This window comes from Silurus meridionalis, chromosome 14 (genome assembly GCF_014805685.1).
Source record: "Silurus meridionalis isolate SWU-2019-XX chromosome 14, ASM1480568v1, whole genome shotgun sequence".
Classification (NCBI taxonomy): domain Eukaryota; kingdom Metazoa; phylum Chordata; class Actinopteri; order Siluriformes; family Siluridae; genus Silurus; species Silurus meridionalis.
In genome coordinates this window covers 17,603,285-17,619,369 of record NC_060897.1, presented here as the reverse complement: position 1 = coordinate 17,619,369, position 16,085 = coordinate 17,603,285, and the positions used below count along the sequence as shown (strand labels likewise).

General features: G+C 38.5%; 2 protein-coding genes across 3 annotated transcripts; one reads left to right on the top strand and one right to left on the bottom strand.

The window, feature by feature from the left end:
* Nucleotides 1-4,380: 4,380 nt before the first annotated feature.
* On the bottom strand, nt 4,381-5,894 carry LOC124396999 (myeloid-associated differentiation marker homolog). The gene has a single exon (XM_046866422.1). It carries the CDS (start codon nt 5,674-5,676, stop codon nt 4,840-4,842), a length of 837 nt encoding a protein of 278 aa, XP_046722378.1. The 5' UTR covers nt 5,677-5,894; the 3' UTR covers nt 4,381-4,839.
* A 5,043-nt stretch (nt 5,895-10,937) lies between these two features.
* mettl23 (methyltransferase like 23) lies at nt 10,938-14,211 on the top strand. Of its 2 annotated transcripts, none has more exons than XM_046866247.1 (5): nt 10,938-11,127; nt 11,211-11,315; nt 12,918-13,155; nt 13,238-13,322; nt 13,412-13,624. In XM_046866247.1, the coding sequence occupies exons 1-5, from the start codon at nt 11,002-11,004 to the stop codon at nt 13,554-13,556; spliced, it is 699 nt and encodes a 232-aa protein (XP_046722203.1). In that variant the 5' UTR covers nt 10,938-11,001; the 3' UTR covers nt 13,557-13,624. The 2 variants fall into 2 exon arrangements, with proteins under 2 accessions (XP_046722203.1, XP_046722202.1); XM_046866246.1 differs by having other exon boundaries at nt 10,942-11,127; nt 13,503-14,211.
* The last annotated feature ends 1,874 nt before the right edge of the window (nt 14,212-16,085 follow it).

Here is a 16,085-nt window from a genome sequence, read left to right as displayed (position 1 = left end):
GCAGCTGTTCACTTGACATTTATTCGTCCATTCTACATTCAGTAGGAATTAATCAGGGTGTAATAGGTTCCACAGACTGAAGTGATTTCAGATCTACTCAGTCAAAACCTGCCTTAGTTATAGAATATGTACCGCTCCACAATTCAGCGTTTCAGAGTTATCAACAGAACATTAGCTACCTTCAAATTTGATGCCTGCTACAGGTCTCGAAAAAGTTGGCACAGGCACAACAAAGGGCTGAAAAAGCCAGAAATGTTTAAAATATTCAACTGGAAGAACATTTAGCAACTAATGAAGTTAACTGACATCAGCTCTGTAACATGATTAGATATAAAAGGGATGTCTTACAGAGGCATTAACATCTGTTAATGAGTGTATAAAAAGGTTGTGGAATACTTTAAAAATAAAGTTCCTCAATGTCAAATTGCAAATTCTTTGCAAATCTCATCAATTACAGTACATAACATCATAAAAAGGTTCATAAAGACTGGAGAAATCTGGGTGCATAAGGGACAAGGCTGAAGCCCTTGTTGAATGCCTGTGGTTTCCGGGCCCTCAGACGACACTGCTTCACTCATTGGCATGATTGTGTCATTGACATTACTAACTGGGCCCCGGAACACTTCCAAAAACCACTGTTGGTCAACACAATCCGCCGTGCCCAAATCTGACGTTTTTGTTGGAAATCATGAATGCCATGTCCTTTGGGCTAAAGAAGAGGGAGACCTTCCAGCGTGTTATCAGTGTATCTGTTTAAAAGCCAGCATCTCTGATGGTATTGGGTTGCATAAGTGCATACGGTATGGGTAGCTTGCATGTTTTGGAGGGCACTATAAATGCTAAAAGGTAAATAAAGGTTTTAGAGATATGCCCCCCGCACAGATGAGGTCTATTTTATGGAAAGGCTTGTGTATTTCAGCAGGACAATGCAAAAACCACATACTGCAGCTATTACAACAGCATGGCTTAGTAGTAGAAGAGTCCGGGTGCTGAATTGTCCTGCCTGCAGTCCAGATCTTTCACCTATAGAGAACATTTGGCGCATCATTAAACGGCAAAGGTGACCACGAACTCTTTAGCAGCTGGAAACTGTATCAGGCAAGAATTGAACCAAATTCCAACAGCAAAACTCCAGAAACTCATAACCTCAATGCTCAAATGTCTTTAACCTGTTTTGAAAAGAAGAGCGGATGCTACACCATGGAAAACATGCCCCTGTGCCAACTTTTTTGAGAACTGTAGCAGGCATCAAATTTGAAATGAGTTCATTTTGTGCAGAAAAGTGTACAATTTCTCAGTTTAAACATTTGTTATGTTCACTATGTTCTGTTGTGAATATCATATTGACTAGCGATTTAAAAGTCTTTTAGTTTTCATTTTATTTAAATTTCAAAAACGTCCCAACATTTCCGGAATTCGAGTTGTACTATCATGGAGGATAACAAGCATAATCCAAAGTTTTTTTTCAGTACTGGGAACTAGGAATAGAACAACATGCACACAATCAATTGGCAGAAATGATTTCATTAACTTTTTCAGTAATAAAAATGAAAATATTAGGCAGACTATTAATTTAAACAAAGACAATTTGATAAACAACCCTGTAGATAGCAATATAATTATAACAGATCAGCATTTTACTCTGATTCAAGAAAGCAAATAACTTGTGTTCACGTTTCTTCAAACAGATAATTCCAGATAATTCAAACCTGTTCTAAAAATAATAAATTATTTTCTTAGCACTGGTTATGTACCTTAATTTTGTTGGAAGTTATCAAACCCATAATTAAAAAAATCCCAGTGGAGGGGCATCAGGCCAGCAAGGCCGTCTCTACTGGCCTAAGAGTCAAAGGCATCCTGTTGAAGGTGTTTAATATGAACACTGCGAGCTGTTGCGGCATACAGTTTTTGCTGGTTGAAAGTTGTTGCTTAAAACAATCAGATTACTGAAGTCCCTTAGGCCATCTAGAAAGCATCCAAAAACATTGTCTTTTTTTTTTTTACGTCCTTTGTTTGGATGGATAGAGAGCACACTAGTCAGAGCTCATCTGTAGCAAACTGCACAAGCTCACATTTTTTTCTGGTTTTTTTAGCTGTGTTTCATTCCACAAAATCTGACACAGGAGAAGAAATTGATTTGGTTGCAGATAAATTTATAAGAGCATTTAAAAGACACATTTTTAAAAGACGGAAATGTACAGAAATGCATGGAAAACCTGGGGTCATTTTATAAGGTTAATTTTGATCTCAGTGCAGCTTTTGACACCATTAATTATAATATTTTCCTTGCAAGACTAGAAAATGTCTTATGTCTTAGTTGACTAATCATTATCAGTTTATTGATGTAAATGGTGAGTACTCTACAGGAAAAGTTTGGTGTTCCGCAAGAATCTGTCTTTGGCCCATTGCTTTTTCCTATATTATGTCACCACTGGGTTGGCCTACTTTCACCCTAGAAAAAAAAAAACTAAAATAATAAATATGATGCCTTTACAGGATGCAGAAAATCTAGACCATGCTTTTGTTACATTTAGATTGGACTCCTGTTTATCCTTTCAGTCTTGAGGTTCTAGTAGTTGGTAAGCATTGGTGTTGGATCTATAATGATATCAGATGTTGATCTATTTTATGAGTTGCTCAGTAGCTCTTGGTTCCACAATGTCAACTTACTGTATTAGACTATAGAAAGGACATTACTTATAATCACACACGCTCATGATAGATCTGATTCTTCGGTGTTTTGTATTGTTTTAATGATCTATAATCACACTCTTTATCACCCGAATGAGGATGGGTGCCCCTTTTGAGTCTGGTTCCTCTCAAGGTTTCTTTCTTATACCATTTGAGAGAGTTTTTCTTTGCCACAGTTGCCCCAGGCTGCTCATCTGGTATAAACACACATAATTCCCTTTCATTCGTAAACTCTGTAAAGCTGCTTTGAGACAATGTCCATTGTAAAAAGCGCTATAGAAATAAACTTGAACATTAAACACAAAGTACTATTAGTGACGTATAAAGCACTGAATTATGATCCAGCATGACTACTTTAGTCAAATGATGCAGGATGTTTGTTGGTACCTCAAATAATGATGACTAGAGCAGGGGGCAAAGCTTTCTATTACAAAGTCCCAGTTATGAAACAGCTTTCCATTGAGTGTTTGGGACAGTTCGGTGTCTAAGCTGAAAATATAATTATTAGTTGAGCTTTTTTTTTTAGTAGGTTTTTCTTGGGTCAAGAGCAAATCTGATTTGGTGAACTGGGAGTTTTGGATGCTGTCCTCCCCCCACTGTCATGCATTCATTCAGGGTTGTTGATGATCGTGAGGAGGGCCATCTCTTATTCCATCGTAGATTAAATTTTAGTTCAGGCATGATAAAATCTACCAATTAATTAGCCATGGTTTGCTGTATCAGCTTGTTGTAATAATACAGGAGGTTGATTAAAGAAATGTTTTTGCGTTTTTTTATTTAAAAAATTCATGTTCTTGCTGTTTTTGCATTAAAGGCAAACAAAAGGAGAAATTCTACATTATTAATAAATTAATTTTTATTTAAAATCAGTCTTTAAAACAGTTTTCAAGGAGAACCCTGAAGTAGAGTTTATTTGAGTTGCCAGATAGAATGATCAGGTAATTGTTTTTATCAGTGAGATTTGTGAATGAGCTGCTACAAAGATGATCCATTAGTTTTTATTGAATTGAAGATCAAAAACTTAATATATGCCGATCAGCTATAATATTAAAACCAGAGACAGGTTTTATTAATTTATTTATATAATAACCTTGATGATCTTTTCACCATGGCACCTGTCAGGATGTATTAAGCTGTAAGTGAACAGTTAGATTAATATACCCACTATATTCAATACAGACTCTCCATACACCGTACACCTTTTATATACCCTTCATACTCCATAAACTCTCCATACATCCTCCTTACACACTTGATACTCCATATATCCTCCTTATTTCTTTCTTTCGGCTTCTCCCATTAGGGGTCGCCAGAGCGGATCATCCGTATTCATGATTAATGATTTGGCACTTTTTTACGCTGGATGCCCTTCCTAACGCAACCCTCCCCATTTATCCGGGCTTGGGACCGGCACCAAGAGTGCACTGGCTGGGGTTGGTTCCCTGACCGGGGATCGAACCCAGGCCGCAACAGTGAGAGCGCCGCATCCTAACCACTAGACCACCAGGAAACCCCATATAGCCTTCTTATACCCTCCATATTTTTCCATACTCTATATGACCTCTGTACTCACTCTATACACTCTACATACACCGTCCTTACACAATTTACACTCCGTACACTCTCCTTATACCCTACACAAATTCCTCTATTCTCCATACACCCTCCATACACCATACAACCTCCATGAACCATCCAAACATTTATAGGCATTGAAGAAATTTGAATTTAAAAATACAAATAAAGCTTAAAACACACGCACACACACACACACATTCACACACATACAAACATCCATAGACCAATATACAACAGTTCCATATTAGCTTGATTTTTTGCAGTTTATCAAATGATAAAACATAATACCATAATAAATTGCAGTTCAACCTTCAGCAAAATATTAGCATTTAAAAATTAACGAAAGTGAAACAATTTAGTTTAACAATTCGTTTGCATGTATTTTGAAGGTTTGAAAAGAAAAAACAGCTTTTACCAGCTTTTTTTAAATTAGAAATGATAGATATATTGATTATTGAACAATGATAGATAGATAGATAGATAGATAGATAGATAGATAGATAGATAGATAGATAGATAGATAGATAGATAGATAGATAGATAGATAGATAGCATTTCTTATGTCTTCTTTTATGCAGGTGTGATGAACACAAGGCGGACTGAGTAGCACGTGTCCACAATATAGACAATTAGGTTGACACAGGACATAAAAGATACAACCACTAGTTTGTCCCAGGCACAGTGATTGCAGGGTGATGGCCTTTGGTTATTTTTGAAACTGTAAAGAGGCCATATTACTACTACAGTCATGTACATCACAACGGCAAGCACATTATAAGCAGTAAGGGCCTTGTCAAATGGAAAGGGACACAAAGCCAACAGCTTACAGATCGTGAGGATGATAATGAGGAGAGCAAAAATGAAGCAGATTGAGTAAACTGCCACACACCACTGCAAGGCAGGCTCTTTGACTGAGTCAAGGGAGATGAAGATGATGCAGGCAACGAAAGCTTCAAGAACCTTCATCAGGCCTGGAACAGTCGACAGGAAACCACTGATTTCACCAGGTCTAGCCCGTGTAAGGCCTACCTCAATTACGTATGCAATAAAACACAGGCAGGACAGTACAGTTGCCGCAATTCCTCGAGAACATGATGAACAAACAAAGAAGGTGGGATAGATAACTGAGGCAGCCAGTATCATTAGTGTAGCCAGCATAGCAAATGCAGTAGTGAAGTCTTCCCAGGAGATGGGCACCTTTACATTAAGGCCAGTAAACTCCAGGATAAGAATGAAAAGAGTCATGAAGCAGCAGAAGCACCAAGTAAACATGCACCATGACCAGTATGATGTGGTGATGTACCCTGCAGAGGCCACCAGACTGAAGACAATACATGATAGCACAACCTCAAATATCCGTAAAATGCCAACTGGTGAGGTCACAGAACGAGTGTCGAGTGTAATCATGATGAATTATAAGTCCTTGGAAAATGTCGTCCTCTTTTATATTGGTTGACGTCCGGTTTCGTTTCTATGCCCGATGTAAAGTTCCTCTCCCGATTTCTTGTTTACTCTGGCGTACTATACAACTCGCTCATATGGGATACCAGTTCTAATGAGCTTCTTTCCTGTTTAATGTTGTCTCTCTTCTCTAGGTGACTTGGCTCAGGGGAGCTCGTTGTCCTTTGTGTCTTTTTGTGTGTCTGCACACTGTGATCTGTATTGGAAGCCAGAGAGGGGTTTGCCACTCCCTCTGACTGATACCTTATCAGATATTGTTCCGCAAAAGGCGGTATGAGTCAAATCAATAAAGTGTTGTACTTACTACCTGTCAGTTACACCTGAAGATAAGAGCAAGGAGTGGCTGTACAGAGTAAGAGCATATACTCCAGCTACAGCGTTGTATGTGTCACTTATATAAACAAAGTCAACCAAATAAATGCATGTCCTATAATTTTAATAATAAACAGTTTGATTTACAAAGAGGCGCAATAATAATAAATATGTGTTATAATAAAATCCTTATTATCAATTAAATTTTTTTTAAATAGTCATTCAACTTTTTAAAGAAGCAAATCCTCACTTTGGGAGGAAGGAGGAAACCAGAGAACAAAGAGAAAATCCACATAAGAGGTTTTGAGTGAGGTGAAGGAATGAAGATGTCTAGTGCAGTTCATTGCTTATTGTTCTCTGTGCAGCTGTAGTTTACTTACCTTCCATAACCTTCCTTATCATTAACCCAAGAGCAGATTGTGAAATGTAGTGTAGCACAACTGCTTGGGGATGATTAATTGTTGTTCCACCTACACATTATTAAGCCACTTGTCTTGACAGAAATGTTGAAGGTCTTTGTTATGGTTCTGAAGTTTTTCCATTTAAATGATTTTTTAACAAATATTGACTATAAGAATTTTAGGAAGCTCTTTCAACTTGATTGCTATTTGTTATGTTAAATGTTCCCAACCTCTGGCCTCAGTTTTTTTTTTTTTTTTTTTGTCACCACATGCAATTTGCATAGGGAAAGTTTTTATACCATTTATCATAGAACTCATAGAACTATTTAGTTTACAATAAATATATATTTACCCCCTCTCTCATATACCTCCTGCCACTCCTTGAAATACCTTGCCTTCTATTCACAAACCAGCACCCAACTATGGTTACAAAGGAGATAACACAGTTTATTGAAAAGATTCAGATTGAGCCATTCCAAAATGTTTCAAATATGATGCATTGTTCAACATATACTTGCCATTGAGATGTAGCTGTGTATTTTCTCTCTTCTTTAGTTTTGACAATCTGTGATTTAGATCAACACTTCTCACTCAACACTTTCAAAGCGGTAATGAAGCACCTGGTCAGTTTTTTAAAACCAAACCATAAGATGTATTTATTGAGGAAGCTAGGGTGGAGATTCACCTGTATATTTCATATATATAACAGCAAAATTTGGTCTGATTGACAGTTCAATAACAACAATAAGGATACTTAATCCATATATTTCTCTCCCTGTAACCCCTCTCTCTCTCTCTCTCTCTCTCTCTCTCTCTCTCTCTCTCTCTCTCGGTTAAGCTAAACATGATCCTGAGGTTCCAGTGACCACTGTTCCTGCCCCTCTCCTCTCCTCGGATCTGTGCACTTCGTCCAGGTCTGCCTCTGGATAGTGTTCTCTTTAGTTGGAGCCCACTCTGTGCAGCTGGGGACGGTTTCTCATCAACACCCTGGGGTTCCATGAAATTACAGAGTAAGAACAGGAACTCTGAGGATTTGGATTTTGAACCACTTAATGTGAATGTGAACAATCTGCTACACTGACTCAGGACTACAGTTTGCATCTGATCACCATCACTGCACACCTCAACATCATTTATCTGTAATAAATGGACATTCGGTGCAACCCAGATGAGGATGAGTTCCCTCTTGAGTCTGGTTCCTCTCATGGTCTTCCCTTATCTCAGGGAGTTTTTCCTTTGCCACAGTCACCACCAGCTTGCTCATTAGGGACAAACTCACACTCATAAAGAACATCTTATTTATTTTTATCACAACATTATCTGTGTAAAGCTGCTTTGAGACAGTGTTCATTGTTAAAAGTGCTATACAAATAAAAAATGAATTTAATTGAATTAAATTCAAATATTTTGCCTATGACTATGTATTAAATTATTTCAAATAGTCTATTCACTTTATTTCATATAGTTTATAGGTTCATATAGGAGCAGCGCCACTTAGTGTAATTTAACATTGGAATTTCTAACCAATCAGGTTTTGGCTCCTATCTCTTGTATTGCCAAAGTCAGCAGAAATAAACAGTGGGACTGTTAGTTGAAGCTTTTGCTTTAACCAATCAGATTGCAACTTGTTTATTCTAAAGCCCCCTAGCTGACCTCCAGTCACACTGGCACTAGTCAGAGCTACAAAATCACATATGTAGCACACTGCACAAGCTCAAATATATCCAAGTGTATTTAATAGCTGCTTTTTTATTCCATAAAATGATATGGTTGCAGGTACACTTACAATACAGAACATTACACAAGAGGCACAAGGTAAAGTCAAGTAAAGAAGTCAATAAGCTTTTATTGTCATTTCAACCATATATAGCTGATGCAGTACATAGTGAAATGAAACAACGTTCCTCCAGAACCCAGGTGCTACATACAACAACATAAAACAACAGTCACAGAAACAGAAAAAACACAGGGCCAAGAACTAGTAGAAAGATCCTCACCACATAAAGTGCATGTGTGCAACTGGTGCAAAAAGACAGCACAAGACAGTGCAGGACAACACAGGACAGTGCAGGACAATACACAATACACAAAACACAAAATAGCTCCGCCAGTAAACCTGTCCTAACAAAATAAAACAAGGTGCATAGAAGCAGAAAAATGTAAACAATATTGTGCAATTAAACATATAAAGCAGCAACAAAGATAAAGTGAACAGTGGCAAAAATATGTGGACAGAATATTGTGCGAAAGAACAATTAGCAGTAAACATGTCCATGATAAAGGGGAGAGAGACGCCAATGATCTTTTCAGCTGTCCTCACTATCCTCTGTAGGGTCTTGCGATCCAAGACGGTGCAGTTCCCAAACCAGGCAGTGATGCAGCTGCTCAGGATGCTCTCAATAGTCCCTCTGTAGAACATGGTCAGAATGGGTGGAGGGAGATGAGCTTTTCGTAGCCTTCTCAGAAAGTAGAGACGCTGCTGGGCTTTTTTGGTGATGGAGCTGGTGTTGAGTGACCAGGTGAGGTTATCCGCCAAGTGAACACCAAGGAATTTGGTGCTCTTGACGATCTCCACTGAGAATCCATCGATGATCAGTGGAGAATGGTCACTCTGTGCTCTCCTGAAGGCAGGAGACAGCAGACTTCTTCGGCACGGGAATGATGGTCGTTGTCTTGAGGCACGTAGGAACAGTGGCGCTGCTCAGGTAGATGTTGAAGATGTCAATGAAGACATCTGCTAGCTGTTGTGCACATTCCCTGAGCACTCTGCCAGGAATGTTGTCTGGTCCAGCAGACTTGCATGGGTTAACTCTGCATAGAGTTTTCCTCACTTCAGCTGTAGTTAGACAGAGCCTCTGGTCACTGGGTGGAGGGATGGTCTTCCACGCCACCATGTTGTTCTGCACCTCGAACTGGGCGTAGAAGTCGTTCAGCGCATCTGGGAGGGAGGCGTCGCGGTCACATGCAAGTGACGTTATCTTGTAATTCGTGATCGCCTGGATGCCCTGCCACATGCGCCGGGTGTCTCCGCTGTCCTAGAAGTGGCCGTGGATTCTCTTGGCGTGTGCGCGCTTTGCCTCTCTGATGGCACGGGACAGTTTGGCCCTTGATGTTTTCAAGGCCGCCTTGTCCCCTACTCTGAAGGCGGAGTCTCTTGTTTTTAGCAGCGCACGCACCTTGGCGGTCATCCACGGCTTCTGGTTGGAGCGTGTAGTGATGGTTTTGGAGATGGTCACGTCATCAATGTACTTGCCGATGTAGCTGGTCACTGTTGACCTGTACTCCTCCAAGTTGATGAAATCGCCATTGGTTGCAGCTTCCCTGAACATGTCCCAGTCAGTGCATTCAAAACAGTCCTGGAGAGCAGACATGGATCCTGCTGGCCAGGTTCCCACTTGCTTCCGAGCTGGTCTTGAACGCCTGCTGAGTTCAGCATAACAGAGATGCATGGGCGTAAATTTCATTTAACAGTAGGGGGGGACAATAAATATTAAATTTCTCATGAGCAATTTTTGAAGGGGAAACAAATAATACAGTCAAATTGTACTTAAAAAGACACAGTGTCCCCACAGTGAAAAACTTTGCTTTTATTATTGTAGCATGGAGACTGCATCATTATGTTTATTTTAGGTTTAAGTTTTTCTCAGGTTCAATGACAAAGCAAAACAAGGAATTAAAAAAAGGTTTACATTTTATTTTAAAATAATTAAGACACTTAAGAACAGAATAGAAATTGATTGTACAAAAAAATACAGTGGGGTCAGTTCGGACGTAGCACAGTGCTATTTTAGCAAATGCACAGCTAAACAATATGCTAATTGTGGCCGTTAATGTAAGTTAACATTATGCCAAGTCGTCCCATAGTTACAGTGCACTATGCTACAAGCTAATGTAAACAAGCTAACGTTAACTAGATAAGTCATATTTTATTTGCTAATATAGCAGATTCATGGAAAATTACCTCGCTAATCAGCATTTTTGCCGCAACTAATTTATAAATAAGTCTGCGTCAACTACATTAAAGAGAATCGCTTTATTTAAAGTGAATAAAATCCCCCAGTTAATGGAGTTGAACATTAATTGAGCCGCAGCCACACACCTGACTCGTGTGTGTAGAGTGGGTGAGATCAACTGGGAACACAGGCAGTGGGTCAAACCACTGTGAGGACTGTGTAGAAACTGTGAGTTTCTACTTACACAATTGTTTAGGTATACATTGATATATTGTTTACAATAGAAAGTGCGATATTGTATACGTTGTGAGGAAAGTTCAGCCAAGACAGTACAAAACAGTTATTTGTTTTGTATCTTGTTCATGACCCATTTATACTTGTACTTCATACTTGCACAGAACGAATAGCAAATTATTATTTTGGTGAAAGAAAAGATTCGAGTCAAAGCAATTCATGACCACCGAGAACTACAAGAACCACGTGACTGCGTCGAAGCGAGCCCGCCAGTGGACCAGTACCACGTGACATCCGCACGTGACCAATCGCAACCTATAGGACTGTGAGTTAAAAGTCTAGCGGTTTCCGGGTCTCTATTAAATTATAAAATGAGTTTACACGTAAACTATATGAAGTGTAACGAGGACCAAATTGTCCATCCAGGTTTTACCGAGAACACGTTCACCTTTGAGAGTCACGATGGCACGCAGGCACTGACGGTGTCTGTTCCAGAGGTAGTGACGGTGTAGTTATAGTGTGTTATTATGGCAGCACTGCACTGTATTCGCATTAATACCACATGCATGTGTTGATGCAGGTTCCAGCTGCGCAGTATGGGATGTACGTGTGGCCCTGTGCAGTGGTTCTGGCCCAGTATGTGTGGAGCAGCAAAGAGAAGATCCACAGACAATCCGTCCTCGAGGTTAAACTTGTTTGAAACCTTGTGTGGTTTTGTATACTGTAGTATACTGTATTACTACGACCCTTACTTACAAATCCAGCGGTTTGTAGAGTCATTAGGGAATAACAGTTTTAAAAGCATTCCAAAAAGTGTTAAAATTGTAGGACTAAAACACTTAATGCGATAAGACAGCGTTTTTAAAAGAACAAACTCAGTACATATTTATAATAAAGCATACGATGTACAAACAAGCACGAGGTCAGAATGCTAACGCTTAGCGCGTTCAAATATTGTACATATTTTCTATAAAGCTTGCATTTAAATATTAAACGACTTATTAATCATGTCGATATAATTTGACAAATGTAAAAACATAAATGTCATTAGGAAAACGCAACACCTTTACACAATTACTTTGTTCTGGAACAAGTTTTTGCCCCGAAAAGAGGAACTCTGGGGTTCATCTGGAACCGTTTCCACCAGTACTCTGTCCTGAACTGAGAAACACTGCCTCATTTCTGACTATGATGCATTTGACTTCTGCATCTCCAGCTGAGGTGTGTTTTATGAAGATTTCCCTTATACTGATTAAACAGACTGTAAACATTTATTTGTGTGTTTAAAGAGGCTCTGGAAGATTATTTTGACCACACAAACCAACGTGTGATCCTAATAACGCACTTCCAATTTCTGCTGGGTGTGCATGCAGGTGTCTGTGTGCCGGGTTCCCCGTTCCCATTTTCTGCTCTGTATATTGTGCAGTCCACACACAAGGCTCATAAGGTCAATTGGTTAAATAGTTAATCACCGATTAATTTTGTGCTACGTGCTGCTTTATTCACTGTGGTTATTAAAGTTCCCAGTTCCCAGTTTGTCATAAAGCAGCATGTCTCTGACCCTGAGAGATTTCTACACAAACATCTTGCTCTGTATATGTGTAAATTCATACCAGAGACTCATTTCAGAATTTATCGGCTGTAGCGATGTCATTCCAGTCCCAGACAAGCTTTTTAGGTATCAGTCTGGTTGATGTATGTGTAAACTGAAATGGTTTATTATTGCATTTGTTACTGGTTTATTATAGACCTTGTGTTTTAATAATTTTAATTAGCTCTAAAGCGTCAGTGCCTTAACACTTGAATAATCGCTCGCTAATAAAGCTGGCACATTATGGTGTATAACAGTTTACCCCTGCCTGTGCCTTGTTTCCCAATGACATGTACTCCAAGAGGATAGGGTCAGCAAGCATACTACATGAATAATGGGATTTCAGTGTGGTATGATGAGAAAAACAGTGGAGTACTGCTTTCCCACTACGATGCTCAGATTTGGTTTCTGAGATGCCATGCTGAAGATTTGGCTCAAAACTGTCAATGATATTACCTTGAATATGAATGAAACAATGACATGCTGTTCACCTAACTGTCTTATAGAGTTAAAATTCAGTCTAAATATTAGTGACCTACAGCATAAAAATTGGATAATATTTTATATTAACAACTAACTTAAAAATGGCCTTATATGAAGTATAAGATATTTTACATTTTATGTTTGGCAGAGCTTTTTTATTTCTTATTTTTTCATCTATATTCCACATTTCTTCTGTATGATACTGTTTTATAGCTCGGTGCTGGGGTGAGTTTGCCAGGCATTGTAGCTGCGAAATGTGGAGCTCACGTGACTCTGTCAGACAGTGCAGAAATTCCTCTGTGCCTAGAAAACAGCCGGCGGTGTTGTGAGCTTAATGGTCTACCTGAAGTGCCTGTGGTTGGACTCACCTGGGGAGAGATATCACCTGCACTGTGTTCTCTACCACCTGTAGACATCATACTGGGATCAGATGTTTTTTATGACCCTGAAGGTAAACCTAATTTTGCTTTCCTGTATTTTTTTCCCTTGTTAGTATTGCCTCACCAAATGCCTCTCAATTCTCCTTTTCTCAGATTTTGAAGATGTACTTGTAACACTCTCCTTTCTACTAAGACGAAACCCTTCGGGTCAGTTTTGGACCACATTTCAGGAAAGAAGGTATCCTATTTATAATCCCAAATTTCAGTTATTAAAGAAAAAAAGCTAATGTTTAAAGAAGTTCTTAAACATTGTTATTTTCCTCGCAGAAATGTTCGGTCAATTGCTATTGACTTGTTAAAGACTGTTGGTGTTGGAGAGGTGACTGATTATCATTACATTTTAAAACTGTTGTTTCAGCTCAGACTGGACTATAGAATCCTTGCTGAACAAATGGAACCTGCAGTGCACTGATGTCTTATTAGATAAATTTCATGCAAACGAAAAACATATAGCTGGATCGACTCTACCTGGAAATCATTCAATACAAATGATGATTGTAACGGCAAGGACTAAAACGTAATTAATATTGTATGTAGCAAGAATGTTGGTTGAAATCATACATATGAACAATAGATTTTTTTCATGCTTTATTTTTATATTTTATACTTTATATTTATTATTTGATTGATTTAAATTGTGTTGTAAATAAAATCTGAGACCACAAAGCTATATTCAATGTCCTCTACAGTTAATATAAAAGGGATCCTCGAACATCAGGGCTGACGGCAGCAGTGGGCAGGGGTTAGCTTGGCCACCCAAATTTGCATCTTGGCCACCCAAGTTTTATTTAAAAATTTTAGCCATAAGAAATATTAATAGAAAATACCAGCATGATGTCTAACTTCAGATTGGGTGGGCAGCCTACTGCAAATGATTAATGACCATATGCAGCAGTTCTACCCAAAGCCCTGCCCCAGCTAAACAGAAGAGTTTCTCAACCCTACCTCACACTACTTTCAGTTCAACATGCTTATGTTGAATATGCTTATGTGATGTAGAGGTCGACTGATTTTATTGATACTGATAGCTAGGTTGGATCGTACTTGCCGATAACTGATTAATCAACCCATAGTTTATAAAATGGATACTGGATAAAAAGCAAACATCCATGTAAAATATTACTGAACTTTATTACTAAAAAAATCCAGTACTGAACCATGAAAATGAAATAAATCTAAATATATTTATATATATAATTAATAATTAATAAATATAATATAGCCCTCTCTGTGCAGCCTTGCATGTAAAAACAAACAGCATGTGGTGTCAGTGATTCGCCTCTAAAGGCCTCTCTGGTAATGACAGCGGAGCTTAACAAGTAAAAATTGTCAGCATAGATTTTTGCTGATGAATCTGCATACCCTCTACTGTGATGTATGTTTTATTTTAAGTCTATAAGCGAGCCTATTGTTGGGGTCTCTAGTGATGCTGCTGCTAGCACATCAGAGGCTATGGCTAATTTCAGTTTACCCTCCACAAGCACTGCACCTCCTCAGTCCTCAACAAGTTCCCCGAAGCAGACTAATCTCTTGGCTGTTTCAGCCCCATTTCAGGTTAGAAATTGTGATAAACAATATGACCCTGATTTGAAAAATCTTTGTATAAAAAGTGGCAAAAAAAAGGTTATGTAATGTTCTGATACTGTCTGGTTAAAATAAATTGAGAAGAAAAATGGAAAAACTTCTATAAAAGTGGAAAAAATAAACGTTTGTATATAATGTTCTGAAGTTTGAAAATATGCTTGATAAATTGATTTAGGATTTAATTTAATTTGAGAATTAATCTGATACAATAAAAACAGGATTTATGGAGTTTAAAGTAAAATACAGTTAGTTTAAGTTGTTTTCATTATCAACGTTCAGTTTTAGTTTGAATTCGATTTTCTTCTAATTTTGTAAATATTAGTTATCGGGAGATATGGATTAGGTTTTGGGGCCACAACTATTTGTACCAGCCCACCCTAGTATAATTGGCTAGAACGAGCTCTGTTGAGCATCAACTAACCGATCAATAATATACTAGTGTACCCTCCTTTTGCTGTGCCATGAATTCACAATCCCTGCAGATTTTTCTGGTTCATTTCTCCTGTCCTGCATCCCTAATATGTTCTATTGGATTCAAATCTGGTGAAAGAAAAGGCTATGCAAGAACACTGAAATTCATTGGTTTTGTCATGAATTCAGTTTTAGATGATTTTTGTATTGTGTCATGGTGCATTGTCATGCTGCATTTAGCTGCATAATCAAATTATCATTCAAGTGATGTTAGCACGCTGTCAAGAGGCACAAAATGTGCCAAGAAAACCATACACCACATCAATACACCACCTCCACCAGCCTGGACTGTTATAAGGCAGGTTGGGTCAAAGGATTTATTCTGTGAGTGATAAATGTTTTACCCTAGTGTTTGTGTGCCTTGGCAGAAATTGAGATTTATCAGGACCAGGTTATTATTTTCCAGTGTTTATGAGTGTGTGGGCACTGTAGCCACGTTACTCTTCTTGGCAAACTAAACTCTATAGATTGTTCGGCATGAGTATCCCAGGTGAACAGTAATAGAAATAGGAAAAAACAGTTTGTCTTCCACCAGCAATCATACTACAGTCAAAAACACCAATATAACATTTTTTTCCCATTCTGATGGTGAAAGGTCCACCATTCAAGTCCATATGCAGCATCTCCATCCAGCTTGTGCGCAGACGAGCCTCACCTGGCTCTACCTTTAAATACTGGTGGTTTATGACACAGAGTATAAACTAGACAAAATGATCTAACAGTTAACCTATTAACAGATCCAATCTTATAGATCTCACTGAAGATCTTCATATGGCTTCATATGAGCCAATCTTATAGGCTCATATGAAGCCTGCAGTGAAACGGCACATGAAAAGAATTGTGTTTTGTGAATGAACGAATTAAACGAAGTAGTTTCTAAATAAAA